The following is a 17227-nucleotide window of genomic DNA, read 5'->3' as shown; positions in this document are numbered from 1 at the left end:
CACACATGTGTAATAATATTGTATCTCTCCATAGGCAAAGATTTAAAATATTAATAACAATTCTTAGCAAGAGGGTGAGGTATAACTGGATTGCTCTTATATTTTTTAAATTTGTTATTGAAGTATAGTTAATTTACAATGTTGTGTATGTATGTGTGTGTGTATATATATATATATATATATATATATATATATATATATATTCTTTTTCAGATTATTTTCCATTATAGGTTATTATAAGATACTGAGTATAGTTCCCTGTGTTATAGAGTAGGTCCTTGTTGTTTACCTATTTTATATATAGTAGTGTGTATATGTTAACACCAGACTCCTAATTTCAGGCTTGATTTGCTCATGTGTAAAAGAGGGATAATCCTTACTTGTGAGCATTACAACCTAAATATATAAAAAACATCTTAGGACAGGGGCACATATTAAGTGCCCAATAACTATTATAAGCTGCTCTCCCCAAATCCCCTAACACCCACCCCCCCCCAAAAAAAAAGACAACAGAAATAAATCTTTCATCTCAGTGAAGATGAAGGCCCAGAAGAAGAAATGCCCCAGACACTCATGAGCTTTCATCAGGGCACTGGATTTAACGATCACTTTCTAGGATTGTGCAAGGATTTCCGTAGTACATTCAGTTCTACATCCCATATTCTAGATCTCAAGTCAAAGCAGGCAATAGATAGAACAAAAGGAGCCAAGGGCCTTGTGAAAATAATATACAGCAACATTTCTTACATTGTCTATGGGTTGGTGGTGTAATGGTTTATAGCCAGATGCTCCCCAGCCCATTTCAGGGCATTATTAACCTTCTGGAGTCAGTGAGTCTGGAAATTCTAAATATAAGTTATTAGAAAAATGCAAAAGCACTGTACTAATATACTCCCTTTTCTCAATGTTTACTGGCAACCACGTGTTAATTGAGAGAGAAATATTGACTTTGAAGTGACCTAACTCACCTTTTGTTTTGAAGCTCTGCATGCACAGAGCCACATAACAGTATTTCAGTGTTTAATCACTTTTGAGAGCCAAAGTCTTCTCTTCAGTACTGTCGGTTCCAGGAAGGCAAAGTCACCAAGATTCTGACAAGCCGAATGGCAGTTGGTCTTGTGACTTTCTCCTCAAGAATGTTTTTCCAGTGCCCAATCAGTTTGGCAGACTTTTATCTCCAAGTTTTGAGAAGAAACATTTCCAATAGACCTTTTTCATGTGTATAAACTAAGAAGTAAACATGGCAAAATGAATCTACAGCTGTTCTTGAGCATCAGAGAAAATGACATGTATGTGGTTTGTCTACAGCACATTTAACTGGACGGTCCCATTCCTTTCATTCCTGGCCTGTTTGATACTGGCAGTTGCCACCATCACTTTGTATTTCATTCCACTGCGGTACATCATTTTAATCTGGGGTAAGTTTGGCACGGTCCTTTTGCTAGCAATCAATTCCAGGTAAGAACCAATTACTCATTTTTAAAGTGTGGTTATAAACTTTAAATGTGCTCTTGTTGGCAGTTAAACATGAGATTAAGAAAAGTATTTGGGGAACAAAAACTTCCAGGACCTCCCTGAAAAGGCCAGTTACGTGAAGGATCAGCATAGATATTTATAGGCCTCTTGCATAATTGCAATCAAATAAAAATGTGATTGTGCATGCTATTTCCCTTTGGGCTTTCAGAGTCATAAATACTCTTGAATAATATACTGCTGTGGCCCAGTAACTTTCAGGAAACACTGTTATTCAGAGTGAGCAAACACCTGCATCTTGCCCTTTATATTATGTAAAAGTAGATCTAGCCACTGCTAGCCTGCTGCTGACACTTTATCTCCCCTGGAAGGAAAAAAATAACCTAACCCAATACTTAAATCCAGAAGCAGTGAGGTGAAAGGGAGGGACCCTCACTGACTACCTAACCAGTTCCTGAAAGGAAAGAAAAAGCTATTATTTACCAGGGGAAATGGTGAGCCTATATAAAGTTTAGCTGCTTTTAACAAAAGTAGAAACAAAAACAGCAAACTAAACTGGAAATAAATTTCAGGACTTGATTTACTACTGAAGCTAGCAATTGGAAAAATTACAAGCAACTTTGTGAATATTTGTGTCTCTTGCTGGGTGGGCGCTGGGTTGATATAAGGAGAGTGCATTGCAGTTAATTGGAGAAGCAATCAACCCTTTTCTGGAAGAATCTATCAGTTCTGGTTTTCCATTGCTCAGCTCCTGTGACCACTGCTCAGTTCTTTTTTTTTTTTTTTTTTTTATTTTATTTATTTATTTATTTATTTTTGGCTGTGTTGGGTCTTCGTTTCTGTGCGAGGGCTTTCTCCAGTTCCAGCGAGCGGGGGCCACTCTTCATCCCGGTGCGCGGGCCTCTCACTGTCGTGGCCTCTCCCATTGCGGAACACAGGCTCCAGACGCGCAGGCTCAGTAGTTGTGGCTCACGGGCCTAGCCGCTCTGCGGCATGTGGGATCTTCCCAGACCAGGGCTCAAACCCATGTACCCTGCATTGGCAGGCAGACTCCTAACCACTGCGCCACCAGGGAAGCCCCACTTCTCAGTTCTTAACCATAGTTACTTCTAGGGATCTTCAGATGTTAAGAGAGGTTCAGAGAAGTTCCAAATGTAAGTGACTGTGTTGAGATGCATTCATCTTTAAGCAAAAGCTGAAAGCCTGCAAATGCCAGGGAGAGGGGGAGCTATAATATTTCTAAAACCATTAAATGTAGACCATTTCCAAAGAGAACCCAGGCAGAATCCTGCTGATGAGGAAGGCCAAACCTAGACATTCAGAAATGGGAAAAGTCATGGGAAAAATGGAATAACTCATAACATTTCAGAAATAGAATGATTTTGAGAGAGCATAATCCATTCATAATCCATTCTCTATTTTATCCAGGAGGTGAAAATCCTATTACATAAAGTCTCTCTCCTTTGTAACAAGCCCTAGAAAAGGAAAAGATATTCTAACTCCCTCTTCAGGGGTCCATTTTAATACTTGATGACTCTTACTCTTGGAGAAAGTCATCTCATATCCATGCTTAGTTTTTGTTTGTTTTTCTGTTGTGTTTTTCAGTTTTAGCACATTGGCCCATATTTGACCTTTAGGAAAGAGAGCATGGAGCTTTTCAGGGGCCCATTGATTAAGAAGGAATACGTATTTTATAAAAGCATTTCCCTGAATACTCATATACTACTGAATGTTATCTGTATAGATTGAATAATCTCATTCTTTCTTGTTTTTCGTTAAGTGTTAGTTTCTCAGTCCATTTGCTGATCACATTTAAAACACAGATCTTAAAACTGTTGTCTGACCCTAACAAGAACTTGATCCAAAATTACAACTATTTGGCCAGTGTTTTGCTCTTTTTTAAGTTGGTGTGAGTTGACGGTCAGCTTGTTAAATACTGTTGCACGTGATTTCTTCATCCTTCTGGTATATACTTGATTTGCTTTTCTGCATCTCTCCATCCAGAAAGAAGACTATACTATATTTCTTCCTTAGATTGTCAGTATTGGGATTCCAATCCATCTCTCAATTTACCCCACATCCCTTTGACTTCTCGTCTTATCCTTCAAGTTCTTGGCAGCTTTTCAACACCAACTTTTTGCATCTACTTAATGAGACACTGTTCTATTTATTGTTCAGCTTATGGATGAAATTATGAAATAGCATGGAGTTTAAGATGCTCTCCTGGATGAAAATAACTCTTTGATCTTTATGTTCTGTGTCTCATTCTTTAGTTTTATGTTCTAGACAGAGGTTTATAGTTTATTGATGAGCTTACCATAGATAAGCCTTGACTTATCACATGATCTGTTGCCTCTTCTCATCATGTAAAACCTGCCATACCATCATGGAATATATTCTGCCATTCTGTTAGGACTTATTCTTTTCCAAGACAAGTTAGTTATTAGCTAGCACAGATCCAGGATTTTCCTTTGCACATCTCTTACATGATCATATTCTTGGCAGAGAATTTATCATGTAGAAGAAGACAACTTTATACGTCTTAAATTTCTAGTTTTCCTTTTAACCCTATTAAGCATCAAAAGACTATTTCTTATCCTAAGTTACTTACTCATTTTCATTGAGTCCTGAAGTGGTGGATAAGATCCTTAGATTTTTTTGTGCAATGTTTTTTAACCTTTTGGAACAAAATTTTTTAACTCTGTGTTCGTATTTCCCTATTCTTTACATCCAAATAACATTTTTGTATAAGTATTTATTAAGTAGCACAATTATTTAACATAAGTCTATGAAAGCAGCCTACTTTCATGATGGCTGTGGGGATTATTCCTTGACTCACCAACTTTATTGTAAGGTTTTAAATGGTGAGATACTTTCTTTCCTCTTTAACCGTATAATTCCTAGTGCAGCTACATATAGGTAGTAGATCTTTAGTGGGTACTTGGCAAATATTTTATGAGTGGATGAGTCTGCAAGTTTAATACCTGTGATCTACATAGATGGCATTTTTTGAGCTCACCACCTCTCTTATTTGGGAGTGTAATTATGAAAATTAAGTTAGAAGTGGTTTAAGAGGGAATTTTCTCTAGAAAACTGTATCTACTGAATTTCAGTCATTTGTTTGTTGTATGTGTTTCTAGAAGGCAAGGCACCTTTGAGGATTAGATCCCATGGAGGTTTTCTGTACCTTTTGAGAGGTTTCCCGTATTCCTTCCATTCTGTTCTTCATCATAGATGCTCTAATTATACTTTTTTCAGTTCTGATCTTAGCCACTTCTGATTTTCCCAGGTAGATTACAAACTCCCCAAGCCAGATTTTGAGCTTCTGGAAAGAAACTGTGACTTATTTAACTTTGTACCTCCATTTGATAGTACAATATATATCACATGGAAGACACTTAGTGTTTGATACAGGAGCAAGCAAGGACCCTCTGCCCCACCTCACCCACCCCCACCAATATTTTGCAGTCAGGGCTACATGCCAGTCACTCATAAAATGTTCTAATTCAGTTTCAAGTGTTTATTCCCTATTGACCGTATGTGCAAAGCAGCCATGCGATTTTTCCTCTCTCTTTCTCCGAGTGATTAATTTTTTTAACCAGAGGGCTCATTCTAATCCACTGATCTATTCAATCTATCATCATTAAATGATAGTGTCTTTCCCAAATGTTAATCCCTTGGTATTTAAATCCCACTTTCTTTCTTTGGCTAAAAACAAAACAGATAAAAATTCACAGCAGATATGCTCTATCTGTATTGTTTAGGTTAAAAAATCTAAAGGTACATCTAGCATGCTACTGGAGAAACCCACCACTTCCAAATTTGGTATGTAGTCACATACCTGCCAGTATAAAGACTCTTCCATCACCGCCTGCTTTGTTTTCTTGGCTTATTGACATCTACAGTAATGATGGTAGCTCCCTTCATTGTGGTGGAATTTCAGATTATAGAATCCTCTTGCCTTTGTTGTCCAATGTGATTCTCCCTTCAACCCAAGGAACTATATAATATAGGTCTTTATTATTCAAATTTTAATATAAGAAATCTAAGGCTCAGGGAGGTTAAGTAATTTGTCTGAAACTACAGCTAATAATATATGGTGAGGCCAGAACTGGAACCCAGCTATTCTTGTTCCCAAACCCTTGTTCCTTGCCCAGTTGCCCTTTAAAGATGACCACGGGCTCTATGATCCCCTCTTGACACTTGGTTTTACACGGTAGATAATATGGTGGAATTACTGACATTTGAGCCTGTGACATCTTAAAAAAACAAGGTGTGCTTTTGAAGCACGCAATCTGAGTTCCTTATAATTTTTAATCTAACAAAAGTTTTTCAAACATAGACTGTCGGAGTGCTTTGTGGACTTCTTCTGCCCTTATTGGTGCATTTGAGTTACTGGGCAGGTTTATAATCTTCTCAGTGACTAAGAATGCAGTGTTTTGATCGGCTGTGGTATTATCCCTGCCTGGCGGTTCCTTGTAGAGACTCCAGATGCGCACACTATATATAATTAACAATAGAAGATATATCTTTCCTCAATACGTCTTTGTCTCCCTTCATCATTTTGCTTTGTCTGTTTTCTTTTGCCAAAAAGCCCATGCTACAATTAAATGTCTTTAAAATAACACAGTGGAGAGTATTTTAAAGGAACACTGGGGGAAATTTTAGCTAGAAACATGAAGCTGCCTGTGGAGGTAGAGGGAAGAAAGGCATAGAGTGACTTTGACTTGAGAAAAAGGGGGTTATTTGCAGGAAGTCTTCCCCAGCCCAGTCAACAAGCACCCTTGACTTATGAACATGGCCAGCTCCCATTTGCCAAGCAGATGTGAACCCAACTCTCTCTAATGGAACTACTAGGAGTTTGGCATTGCGTCAGGGGTAATGGCTCGCAGAAAGTCCAGTTCTTAGATGAAGGCAAAATAATATTTAATGAAAGAAGAAAAACATCAAACCTCTTCTCTGTTGTGGACTATTGAACAGGTAAATGTTACCTTGCCTTCAGAGTTAAGAGCCAGTCAGGGTACCACCAATGTGAACATTCGTTCAGCATCACGGAGATTGACAAGGACTTCAGATACGGTCCTTGATAAACAAGCACTCTGTGGGCAAACTTCAGAAGGCCACCTTCTGCTTCTAAGACTTGGCACAAAGGGTTGACATTTAGTGAAAAGACCACATTTATAAGCTCTGGCTACAGACACACACACCTCCAAGAAGCTCCTAGGAGCGGAGTAGGAGACAAAAGCTGGTGGAGTGGCGCCTTCCTCTGAAGAGGGAACCGTGGGCAGAGCTTGTCCTGGACGTCCCCACGTGCCCAAGGTGCCGCCACCAAGGACAACTTAAAACGTCATACCCCCTTCTAATTACCGTTGTCCTAAATCAGCCGCACCGACTTCATGGCCTAGCCAAACCCTCGCACCAGTGCCACGGTCCATAAATTAAGCTAGCAACCACAGTAAGATAATTTTCCAATAATAACTTTTCACAGTTTCCTGCAGCATCAAAGTAAAATCAACATGTCAAGTTCTGTTCTGCAGTGAGAGAAGAGAAACCTGTGAAAATGAGTTGGACGGGGGGCGGGAGATAGATTTCTTGTGGGTTCTTTTTAACAACAAAAAAACAACTCCCACCCTCCACCTCCCGCTGCTAGGTTTGGTCCAGAGCTCCCAAGCAGAGACTTGTTTGGGCTAGTGAAGGCCTTTTCCCATCTGGGACATTCATTTTCCTAGCAGAGCAGGCTGTTAATCAGTGTCGTCCAAAAAACCAGTGAGCTCCACAGTTTTAGTGTGTGTTTCTGCCGCCCTGCTGATGGGATTGTAATGGGATTTTCACAGCTGAAGAAGGCAAAGCCCCTCTCCAACGATCCCCCTTTCCTTCCTCCAAGAAAAGACATTTGTGAATGATTCCACATGACAGCAACGTGTGCATGACTTGAGGTCCAGTAATTGTTTTCACACTAATTTTTACTTGTGATTGCTTCCCCTCTCCCAGTCAGGTGAGTTTTTAAAGATAGATAGATGGATAGAGAGACATCAACAGACAGACAGAGATCTCCCGATATTTCTGTTTTTCAGGCATAAATAAATTTACTAAGAAGCTTCGAAATCCCTACGCCATCGACAATGATGAGCTACTAGACTTCCTCTCCAGAGTTCCGTCTGATGTTCAAAAGGTATGTAATGAACGCTCACCACCAACAGGGGCCCCGACCCTGAAGTCTGGCCTGCCCCAGAGCCAGACGAGCACAGGACTGTGCTTGTGTGAGTCATTGAGATAACGAATCAGAAAATCCTTAAAGAGGCCTACCTTGCAGGGAGGTGGCAAGAAAACCTTTGTCCAGAAGCATGAGATGATTGGGGAAAATTATCCGGAAAAAGAGCTACTTAAGAATGATCTGGAACTCACACTGCGAGGCTGTAGTGCAGTGAGGTTTGCCCCTTTTCTGATCGTTTGCCTTCCCAAAGAGGATAAGATGGGCTCAGCGAGTAGGAGAGCGTGAGATCCAGAGCTGGGGGAGGCTTGCTTATTTTCCCCCTCTTCCGGTTGGCAGGCATTCTACGGGAAGTAGGGGGCATGAGGATTACTCTTTTGATTCTTCTTTGCCCCGATTATCTCCTAGGCCACCCTCCTATCCCTTTCCCTTTGAAGACTTAAAGATGCTGAGGGCAAAGCCCCCACTTACTCTAATACACATAGAGGCAGAGACAGCATGCAATAATTTGAGATCAATCAGAAGTATTATTCACAGGTAATGGTCACTTAGTCCAGCAGTGTCCCTTTTCTTTGGATACACAGAGCTTAACCAAGGCAACAATACCGGAAAGTCCATAGAGCAGCCTAATTCAGGCCCCTGCAGATCAGTCTGCTATAAATCCAGAGGCGGGAGGGCAGGCAAAGACCTCTCTAATGGAGAAGAGAAATCATAGAATAGGTAGATGGGGAGACCGTGGCATGAAATGCCATCATGACGATCAAAGACACAATCTTTTATTATCTGAGAGAATCCCAAATCAAGTATCAATTTCTAGGCCAATGTACCATAATTCATTTCCCGGCAGGTCCGGGTGCATTGCAGAGACGTAAGGCTGAAAGGCCCCAGAGAGTTTCTTTCCCCTTCATTCCAACTTCTAGAGATTAAAATAGACCTTGTGATGCTTTTTCTTTTAACCTTCATTTAATGATATAATTATCTATTAAAATGCATTCTATAAATATGAATTTCCTTGTTAACATTGCATTGCATGATTGTAAAATAGTAACTTGGCCCCTGTTTGTTTAGCCTTGAAGATTGGCAGGCGTGTCATCCCCTAGGGGACCTTCACAAGACACTCTAAAGAAAGCATGCTTTTTTCACATATCTGCTTTCCACCAAGTGTAGCTCAGTTTATGTGATGGGGTAGGATGTCCTTGGGGAGTTTGGCACAAATACTCAAAATAGTGAGCACATGTGGTCTGTAATGCAATACTTTAAATAAAGCCATTCCACCATCAGCCTATCAAAGCCCACACACCAAAGCAATACGACTGCAACGTACCATCACTTGAGTCACAATGTGAGTTTGTGCCTGCATCCTTGAAGAATGGAAATTCCCATCAAGCCCCTGCTAGGGATTATCTCTGCACAGTTTGGGCACCAGCCCTGAGCGAGGTCATCCGGTTGGAGTTGGCGTGAATACAGAGGGATACAACAAAAGAGCATTTGAGGAAGATGTACAGTAAGCTAGTAAGATCTCCGTGTATCTCCAAGAGCACTTGCTAATAACACAGTAGACAGTTTGCCACTGGGGACTCCCCACATGTTCATATTTGTCACAGATGTTTTAGCCATTACATTGTAAATGAAATTCATTTATAAGAGAAATCTTTTATTAGTCTGGGGCCAGCATTAATTTCAACATTTCTGCCCCCTCTGGCAAAAGAAATGTATGTAATTGGCAGAGATTTTTTCCCCCAAGATTTTAGATATTTCTAAATGAATAATTCTTAGTAAGTTGCTGTATCATATACTAAGATAAACATTCCCTAGAGGCTGTTATTAAGCTCTTTTCTGGTTGAACACGGGCATACACAGAACTAAAACCATCTAGCAGTGCTGAGAGCAGGTAGAAACCCAGAAACCCATGCATCTCATTAGAAAAATCTGCTTTTAATATTTTGGTTTCAAGAAATGATGCATGACTCTTCAAATCCTTCCTGCAATTAATCCCTCCATGTTCCTGTGTTTAGAAAATGATTCATTACCTTTGAACCTTCCTTCCTTTGCCTTGGTGTGTCCTCGGGGAGCCATTAGCACACTGTGGTGAGCTAGGGTTACCTAACTGCCAGCGTCACGTCTGTCTGTTTTCACAGGTGCAGTATGCAGAGTTGAAGCCCGGCAGCGGCCAGAGCCCCCTTCGGAAGAAGCGCAGCGCACTCTAGGACACACGCCGACTTGGACGCCAGCACCCGATTCCGTGTTGGGTTGATTAGACCAATATTCTCTCTCGTTCAGTGGTATCCGTGGTGTCAGTCTGCAATGCGCGCTGTGTGGAGCTCTGTCTGTATCCGCCCCCTTCTTCGTGGCACTGATGCACGCACGTGTGTGTGCATCCATGTGCAGGGGCGTCCTGGTTGCTTCTTGAGTCAGCCCAGCAAAAGGGAACAACCCAGAGACGGTAAAAGACTCACATCCCTTCTCAAATAGGAGCTAAAGCAAGGCTTCCATGGGTCTGAGCACCCTCCTTGAGAACAGCCAGGAGGCCACTTGGATTCGAGCATGACTTTGAACTCGTTTTCACACATCCGACAGATCCTCATTAAGATTCAGTTATTTTCACTCCCCACCCCTGCACTCCTTTCAGATGATTGTTCATGAGTCCGTTTTTTTCTCTGAGTTAACAAGTCCTTGATAGATAGTCACCGTCCACCCAAATAATGTATATTATAAATAGATTTTTAAAAATAATTACCAGGATTAGCCCAATTCTTTAGGGATCTTTCAGCCGTAATTACCAAAGACCTATATGTAAAATTTCAGTAAGCTGCTTGGTGCTGGATGCCAGCCTGCATCGTGGTCCGTTGCTGGCAATGGATGCCCGAGGAAGGCCCCAAGGGATCATTCACCCAAAACCTGAAGGTTTCATGAAAGTATGTCGTTGCCTCAAATAGCCATTTCTTCTGACTTGACTTTTTGCTTATCTCCCAAATAAAATCTCAATATTATAGCTTGAGAAAGAGGGGGTGGGGAATGACTGAATGAATTCTGAGAAGCGTTTTGAAAGATAAAGGCTGAGGAGCAAGGGACCAATGTATGTGGCTGCTTATCTGATTGTCATACTCCCTTCATTTGCCTGCGTTTTTAAGAAAGTAAAAATGCTGTAGCAATCCAAATGGATCTTTTGTTCCTGAGCAAAATAGGCTACACATAATAAAAATATATCTCAGAACCCCATTCCTAGAAAAGTACCACCCGGAAGTCTTTTTGAGTATATCAGTCTTCACCATTTCACCGTAACCCCCGCAAGTAAAAATCCCAATTTTTATGCATATATAAAATGTATACAAATACCTTTCTGTTCAAATGATATTTAAGTTGTAAAGACTGTATTTTGTTGACACATACTTTGTATGTGCAGATTTATATATATATAATATATATATATATGTATTGTAAAGAAAAGTTGAGGTAAAAAGATCTAATAGTGAGTTTTACTGTGTTTTTTTTTTTCCTCTCTCTGTCTCTGGGTTGTAATTTAATAATCTTCAAACAAAATGTTTATGAAAAATGCCAAAGATTCTAAACCTTATCATCCTGTGTCTGTTTTTCTTCATATTCTATCTTCCTGGGTTGCTTTCTGGCTGAGCCAGATTTCTGCATGATTTGATTTACTTCAAGTTAATGAAGCTGGCTGAAAAAGAACCTTGCAGAAATTATAAAAGCTCCAGTAAATCTCTGAGTTGTACATACAATAGATACCCAAGAACCTCTTTTGTTAAACCAGTTAATCTTCTGTGTAAACAATGCCTCATTGTCTCACTCCCAACTACCATCTAGTTTATCATAGTCTGTCATTTTGTAACGACCTAAGTCAGACGTTTTTAAACAGACACGTGAGATCTGATCAGTCATTTGAATGAAAACTTTCAGCAGCAGAATAACCCCTTATTTATTTAAAAGTGGAACCAATACTTTATTGTTGTTCTCTTGCAATAGAATTTCAAAATGAAATAATTCGCCTGAAAAGAAGGCATCATTAGTTAGACTTATCTCTTCTGTAGTCCCTCTGGAATTTTCAGCATTAAGTTTAGGATACAAACAGCAGCTGGGATGCAAGAGCAAGGACAGAATCAACCTTTAGTAAACTGTATGGAAAACAATTGTTAATTGATTAAGTAGGCATGGGATGTTAAAAATGAATGCTATCTGCAAGTGAAATGTTAAGATTCCTACAAGTAGTCAAACTCGTATGAAAGATTCGGGGATGCTTTAGATAAAGTTTATGGATTATGGTTTCACAGTGTGATAATTAAAGATAATTTAGTAGGAATGTTGAAGTCTGGCCAAGCTCTCCTGGTTCTCTTCTCAAACCTCACACACCAGTTTCCAGTCCTGCTTGGTGTCTTACAGGCATCTCTTCCTCAGCAGTTCGGAAATTCAGCATTATCTTTCCCTCCATGTGTTCAGGACCCCTAACCCCACAGTCTCCTTCTAGCTTTGTTATTCCCCTTATTGGCGCAGGCATCTTATGGGCTGGGGGGCCCTTGGCATCCCTTTTTTATTCCTCATGCTTTTATCACCATCTCCCAACCCATAAAATCTGGTAGATCAGTGTTGACACATTATCTTGTCCGTTTATGTTTTGTACATTTCCAATCGCGACCACCCAAGGCACCGCCCAAGCTGAGGCCTCTATAACCTCTCACAAGTCAAGGTAGGTAATGGTGCCAATTACATTATGCCAGGTCAGTATTCATTCAGATTATTCTTTTCCCTTGAAATAGTTTCTCCCCAGTTTCTATCCAAATTAATTCTACCCTCCTTCAAAACTTTCAGAAGTCTCCTGCCCACATTGGCTTTCTTAGTTCCTTGGCTGGATTAGAGTCCATCTTTCTCTTTTGCACCCCGACATCTTAGATATCTTTCTGGCATCTGCCGTATTCTGACATCGCTCATAATTACCAGAGGCCTTGACTCCCACTTCCCTCCACTGGATAGCCCATCCTATCTGGCATCTAATAGTCACTCAGAAAATACATGATTAACTGACCAGGTCATGGAGAACATTTCTTTCTCTGCCTTTTCATGTGTGATTCTCAGAACAGAGAGCTGAGCTGAATAAATTAGTGTGGTCTATCCCAGGAAATAATTTCTTGCATTAAGTGCACACCTCATATTATGTGATACTACTTATAAGCTCTGGCCATGTTGATTATAAACTTTTAAATTAAACAGTGTCATATTTGGAGAAGTCCTTACCTACATATCAAAGGAAAATATAATGTTTATTTGTAGGTGGTAAAACAATTTTTGATTCTTTTTCTTATTATTTATCACTGAACAAACATATATTGAATGTTGATGATATACTTGAACAAAACAGATTACCTACATATCAAAGGAAAATATAATGTTTATTTGTAGGTGGTAAAACAATTTTTGATTCTTTTTCTTATTATTTATCACTGAACAAACATATATTGAATGTTGATGATATACTTGAACAAAACAGATTACATTCCCTTGGTAGAGCCAGGCATTAAACAAATATTTTCAAGCAATGGCATGACATTCTCAGATTCAGCTTTTAAAGTGATCATTCTGACTGCAGTGGGTACACTAGCAATTACGAATGACCAGAGAAGAGCCAGTTGTAGAGCTCCTGATAAGTTGATGTTTGCCTGGACTTTCAAATAAGGGCACTGGAAAAAGAAACACATATAAGTGAAATCAGAGAGTGGTTAAGAGATTAAAGTGAGCAGGACTTCACAATTGCTTGACTATGAAGTGAGGGAGAGAGTAGATCAAGGATGGCACTCAGTCCTCTTGTCTCTGGGTCTAGAAAGATCATCTCGCCTTTTACCAAGAGAGAGGATTGTAAGAGCATCCAGGGGAAGAACTGCAGGAGCCCAATTTTAGATGGCGTTGAATTTGGGATGCTTGAGAAGCCTCCAAACGGGGATGTCTATGAGGTGACTGAAATGGAGCTAAAAGAAATACACTGTACTTGAGAGAGATACATTTAAGGGCCAACAGTCATAGAAGATGAATGAAGCTACATGCTTTAAGAGATTGAACTCAACACTCATAGTCATATATATATAAAGATTAGTCAGCTAAGACTGTAAATAGAAATAGAATTAAATAGGAAAGCAGTAAGCATGTGCTGTCATAGAATTCAAGGATAGAGCATGTTTCCAGAAAAGTGTGATCGGTAGTGCTAAATGCCACTGTGATCACATAGATTGAGGACAGAATGATGACCTTAATGACATGGCAGTTTGGGAGGACCTTGGCAACAAGTCATTTCAGGGGAGCGGTAGGAGTAGAAAAGATTGAGGTTGAGACGTGAGTGGATGTCAGAATGTGGAGACTGAATGAAGGTAACTTTGCAAATTTCCACTGGAGGGAGATGAGGGAGAGAGGGCAGAGATTGGGAATGAAAGAAGGGCTACAGGATGATTGTAGTAAGAGGAAAAATTAGATGTGTCATGAACTCAGTATATACCCATCAGCTCCAAAAAATTCTTCATGAGTATGAGATGGAGTTAACTATATTCATTATTTAAAATTACGTTCTGTCAAAACCCACCTCATTTATGTAGTCTTAATCTAACTTTTATGGCAACAGAATGGTTGAAAAATCGAAATAGAATATTCTCTGAAAATATAATGAGTAGTCAATTGAAAATTGAATAAAAGTTGAAGGGTGACTTCTCAAGAATGGCTTAAAGCACATTACCTCTTTATATAGGTCTCTTTGTATAAAACCTGCCATTCTGTTCCGGCATTTTAATGTAATAATTTACACAGGAAAATGGATAGTCAAGCACATCAGAACGGTTAACATTTTATAGCACTTATCAAATGCCAGATACTTTCTAGGTGCTTTAGATGTAATAACACATTTAATAATTTTTTGAAAAGCAACTATGATATTCCCTCTAAATACTTATTTAAAAAAAAAAAAACACCGATCTTATACAAACTCTCCTAGAAAACAGCAAAAAAGATTACACTCTTCTACACATTTTATGAGGCCAGGATAATCTTCATCCCAAAACTCAACAAAATGATACAAGAATGGAAAATTACTTACCAAAATCCCTCATGAATATAAATGTAAAATTATGAAAGATATATAAGCCTCTACACTGAAGAAAATTAATGAAAGGAAGAAGATATACAAATGATGGGGTTCATGGATTAGAAATTCAATATATTAAGATGTCAACAGATTGAATGTAAGCCTGGTAAAAATTAGAGGGTTTTTTTTTTTTTTTTGCAGAAATTAATCAGCTGACTCTAAAATGTATATGGAAATACAAGAGTTCAAGAATAGCCAAAGCAATCTTACAGGTAATAACTCTAGCAGATGTCCAGATGTATTACAAAGCTATTGTAACTAAGACAATGTGGTATTGGCACAAGCGTGGACAAATACATCAAAGAAGTAGAAAAGACCAGAAGCAGACCCACACATATTTGGTAACCTGTGACCTAATTTATGTCAAAGGTAACATATTTGCAATGCATAGGGAAAAGACCTTTTTGGAAAATGATGCTGGGTTATTTTAGTATCCATGTGGTTAAAATGAATCTTGTCCTCTTCCATATATAATTTACAAGAATCAATTCCATATGAGTTTGCAGGTCCAAAAGTGGATGGCAAAATAAAGATTTCAGAAGAAGACATAGGAAAATATTTTCACATCTATGTGATAAGCAAAAAGATTTCTTAAACTGGAGACAAGATGCTAATAATAAAGGGAAAATACTGTTAAGTTGTTGATCATTACAATTAATCTTTTCCTCAAAAAATATGACTGAGTGTAAAGATAAGCCACAAAGTGGGAGAAGATATGCAATCTCTATATGTAAACTGACAAAGGATTCTTATCCGGAATACGTAAAGAATTTCTACAATGAAAAGGCCTATAACCCAGTAGAAAAATGGGCAAAAGACTTGAACAGGCACTGTACAAATGAGCCTATCCAAATGGCCAGCAAATATATAAAAAGGTGCTTAACATCATTAGTCATCAGGCAAATGGAAACTGAAATCACAAAATGATACAATTGCACAAAGCCAGAATAACTAAAGTAGGAAAGTCAATATTAAGCATTATCGAGAATATGGGAAAAAAATTCTCATACTTGCTGGTGGGTGGGAACATAAATTGGTACAACCACTTTGGAAAACTGGTTGGCAGTATCTATTAAAGCTGGCTATATGAATACCCTATGACCCTTCCCCCAGGTTTACTCTTAGGTTTATAACCAATAGATATGTGCATGTCAATAAAAGGCATGCCTGAGAATATTTGTAGTGGCGCTACTTGTATAATTCCAAACTAGAAACAGTATATATATATATAGATATAGATACCCATCAATCGCTGGGTTGATCAGTAAATTGTGACTCTACAGTGGAATACATAGAGAACTGAAATGAAAAACTGTTACATGCAACAACATGGACAAATTTCACAAACAGTGTTGAGCAAAAGGAACAAGACAGATGCACAGATAAATGCAATGTATGATTTAATTTATGTCAAGTTCAAAAACAGGGAGAATACAGTCTATGGTGTTAGAAGTCAGGAGGCTGTGGGGATAGTGACTAAAAGAATGTATGAGTGGGCTTCTGGGATGATGGTAACGGTCAGTTGTTTTGGTTTGGACTCTAGTTACGTGAACTTGTTCACTTTGTGAAATTCCCTGAACTTAAGACTAATGTAATTTCCTGCATGTTTCCTAAAAAGAAAAGAAAAACGATGAAGCATGATAATTTTATCCCTAATTTACAATGAAAGAAACCAAGACCAATCACTGTTAAGTATTTTAAACATGAAAAGGGAGAACCCATTCAAATAAACCTTTAAAATTGTGTAAGAGTTGGAAGTCACTTTAAACGATAAACCCAAAGAAGGCAGTTCTTACATAATCTTATTGCCTTTGAGTATTCGATTTCATGTTAAATCAACCATCAGTTTTAAAAAATCTTTATTATCAGGAGTACTAAAAATGACTTCTAACTGATTACATGATGGAGCATTAAAAAGTTGCTTTGCATGAGCAAACTGACCCATAAAACCTCAGAATCCTAAGTGTTCCAGAAAATTTTAACTTTTTACAGTTTATACTTAGGTTCATTGAGCCTGGCATCCTAGGGCAACATCTCTCACATGAGTTATTTTTTTTCCCTTTTCACCTATTAAAGCTTGTAAAGCAAAAAGGTGATGGAATTTTTGTGGTTCCTGAGAAAGGCTATGTGTCTTCTCTCCCATGGGAAGAAATAGAGATAGATGATGATAGATGATAGATAGATAGATAGATAGATAGATAGATAGATAGATAGATAGATAGATAGATAAATAGATGATAGATAGGTGATAGATGGATAGATAGATGATAAATGGATGATAGAGATAGATATAAATATAGATGATATAGATGAGAGTATGTATACACATATATATGCATATATATCTATATTGCTGAAGTGAAAACTTTACCTTCTTAGGCTCAGTAGTTGGAGGCCTACAAATTAAACTC

General features: G+C 38.7%; 1 protein-coding gene across 18 annotated transcripts in view; it reads left to right on the top strand.

Moving 5' to 3' along the window:
* MCTP2 (multiple C2 and transmembrane domain containing 2) overlaps nucleotides 1-16990 on the top strand; it is a 263257-nt gene extending 246267 nt beyond the window's left edge. For 15 of the 18 annotated variants that reach the window (XM_082388910.1, XM_082388899.1, XM_082388898.1 and 12 more), the window contains 2 exons: nucleotides 1309-1418; nucleotides 7548-9816. In XM_082388910.1, the coding sequence (XP_082245036.1) occupies nucleotides 1309-1418; nucleotides 7548-7750 (313 nt within the window). In that variant the 3' untranslated portion in view covers nucleotides 7751-9816. The other 3 variants (XM_082388909.1, XM_082388908.1, XR_014243575.1) reach the window with 2 other exon arrangements.
* Nucleotides 16991-17227: the final 237 nt, after the last annotated feature.

This window comes from Balaenoptera borealis (genome assembly GCF_965194805.1).
Source record: "Balaenoptera borealis genome assembly, chromosome: 3".
Classification (NCBI taxonomy): domain Eukaryota; kingdom Metazoa; phylum Chordata; class Mammalia; order Artiodactyla; family Balaenopteridae; genus Balaenoptera; species Balaenoptera borealis.
The sequence above is the reverse complement of the archived record's forward strand: the minus strand, read 5'-3'. Positions and strand labels throughout refer to the sequence as shown.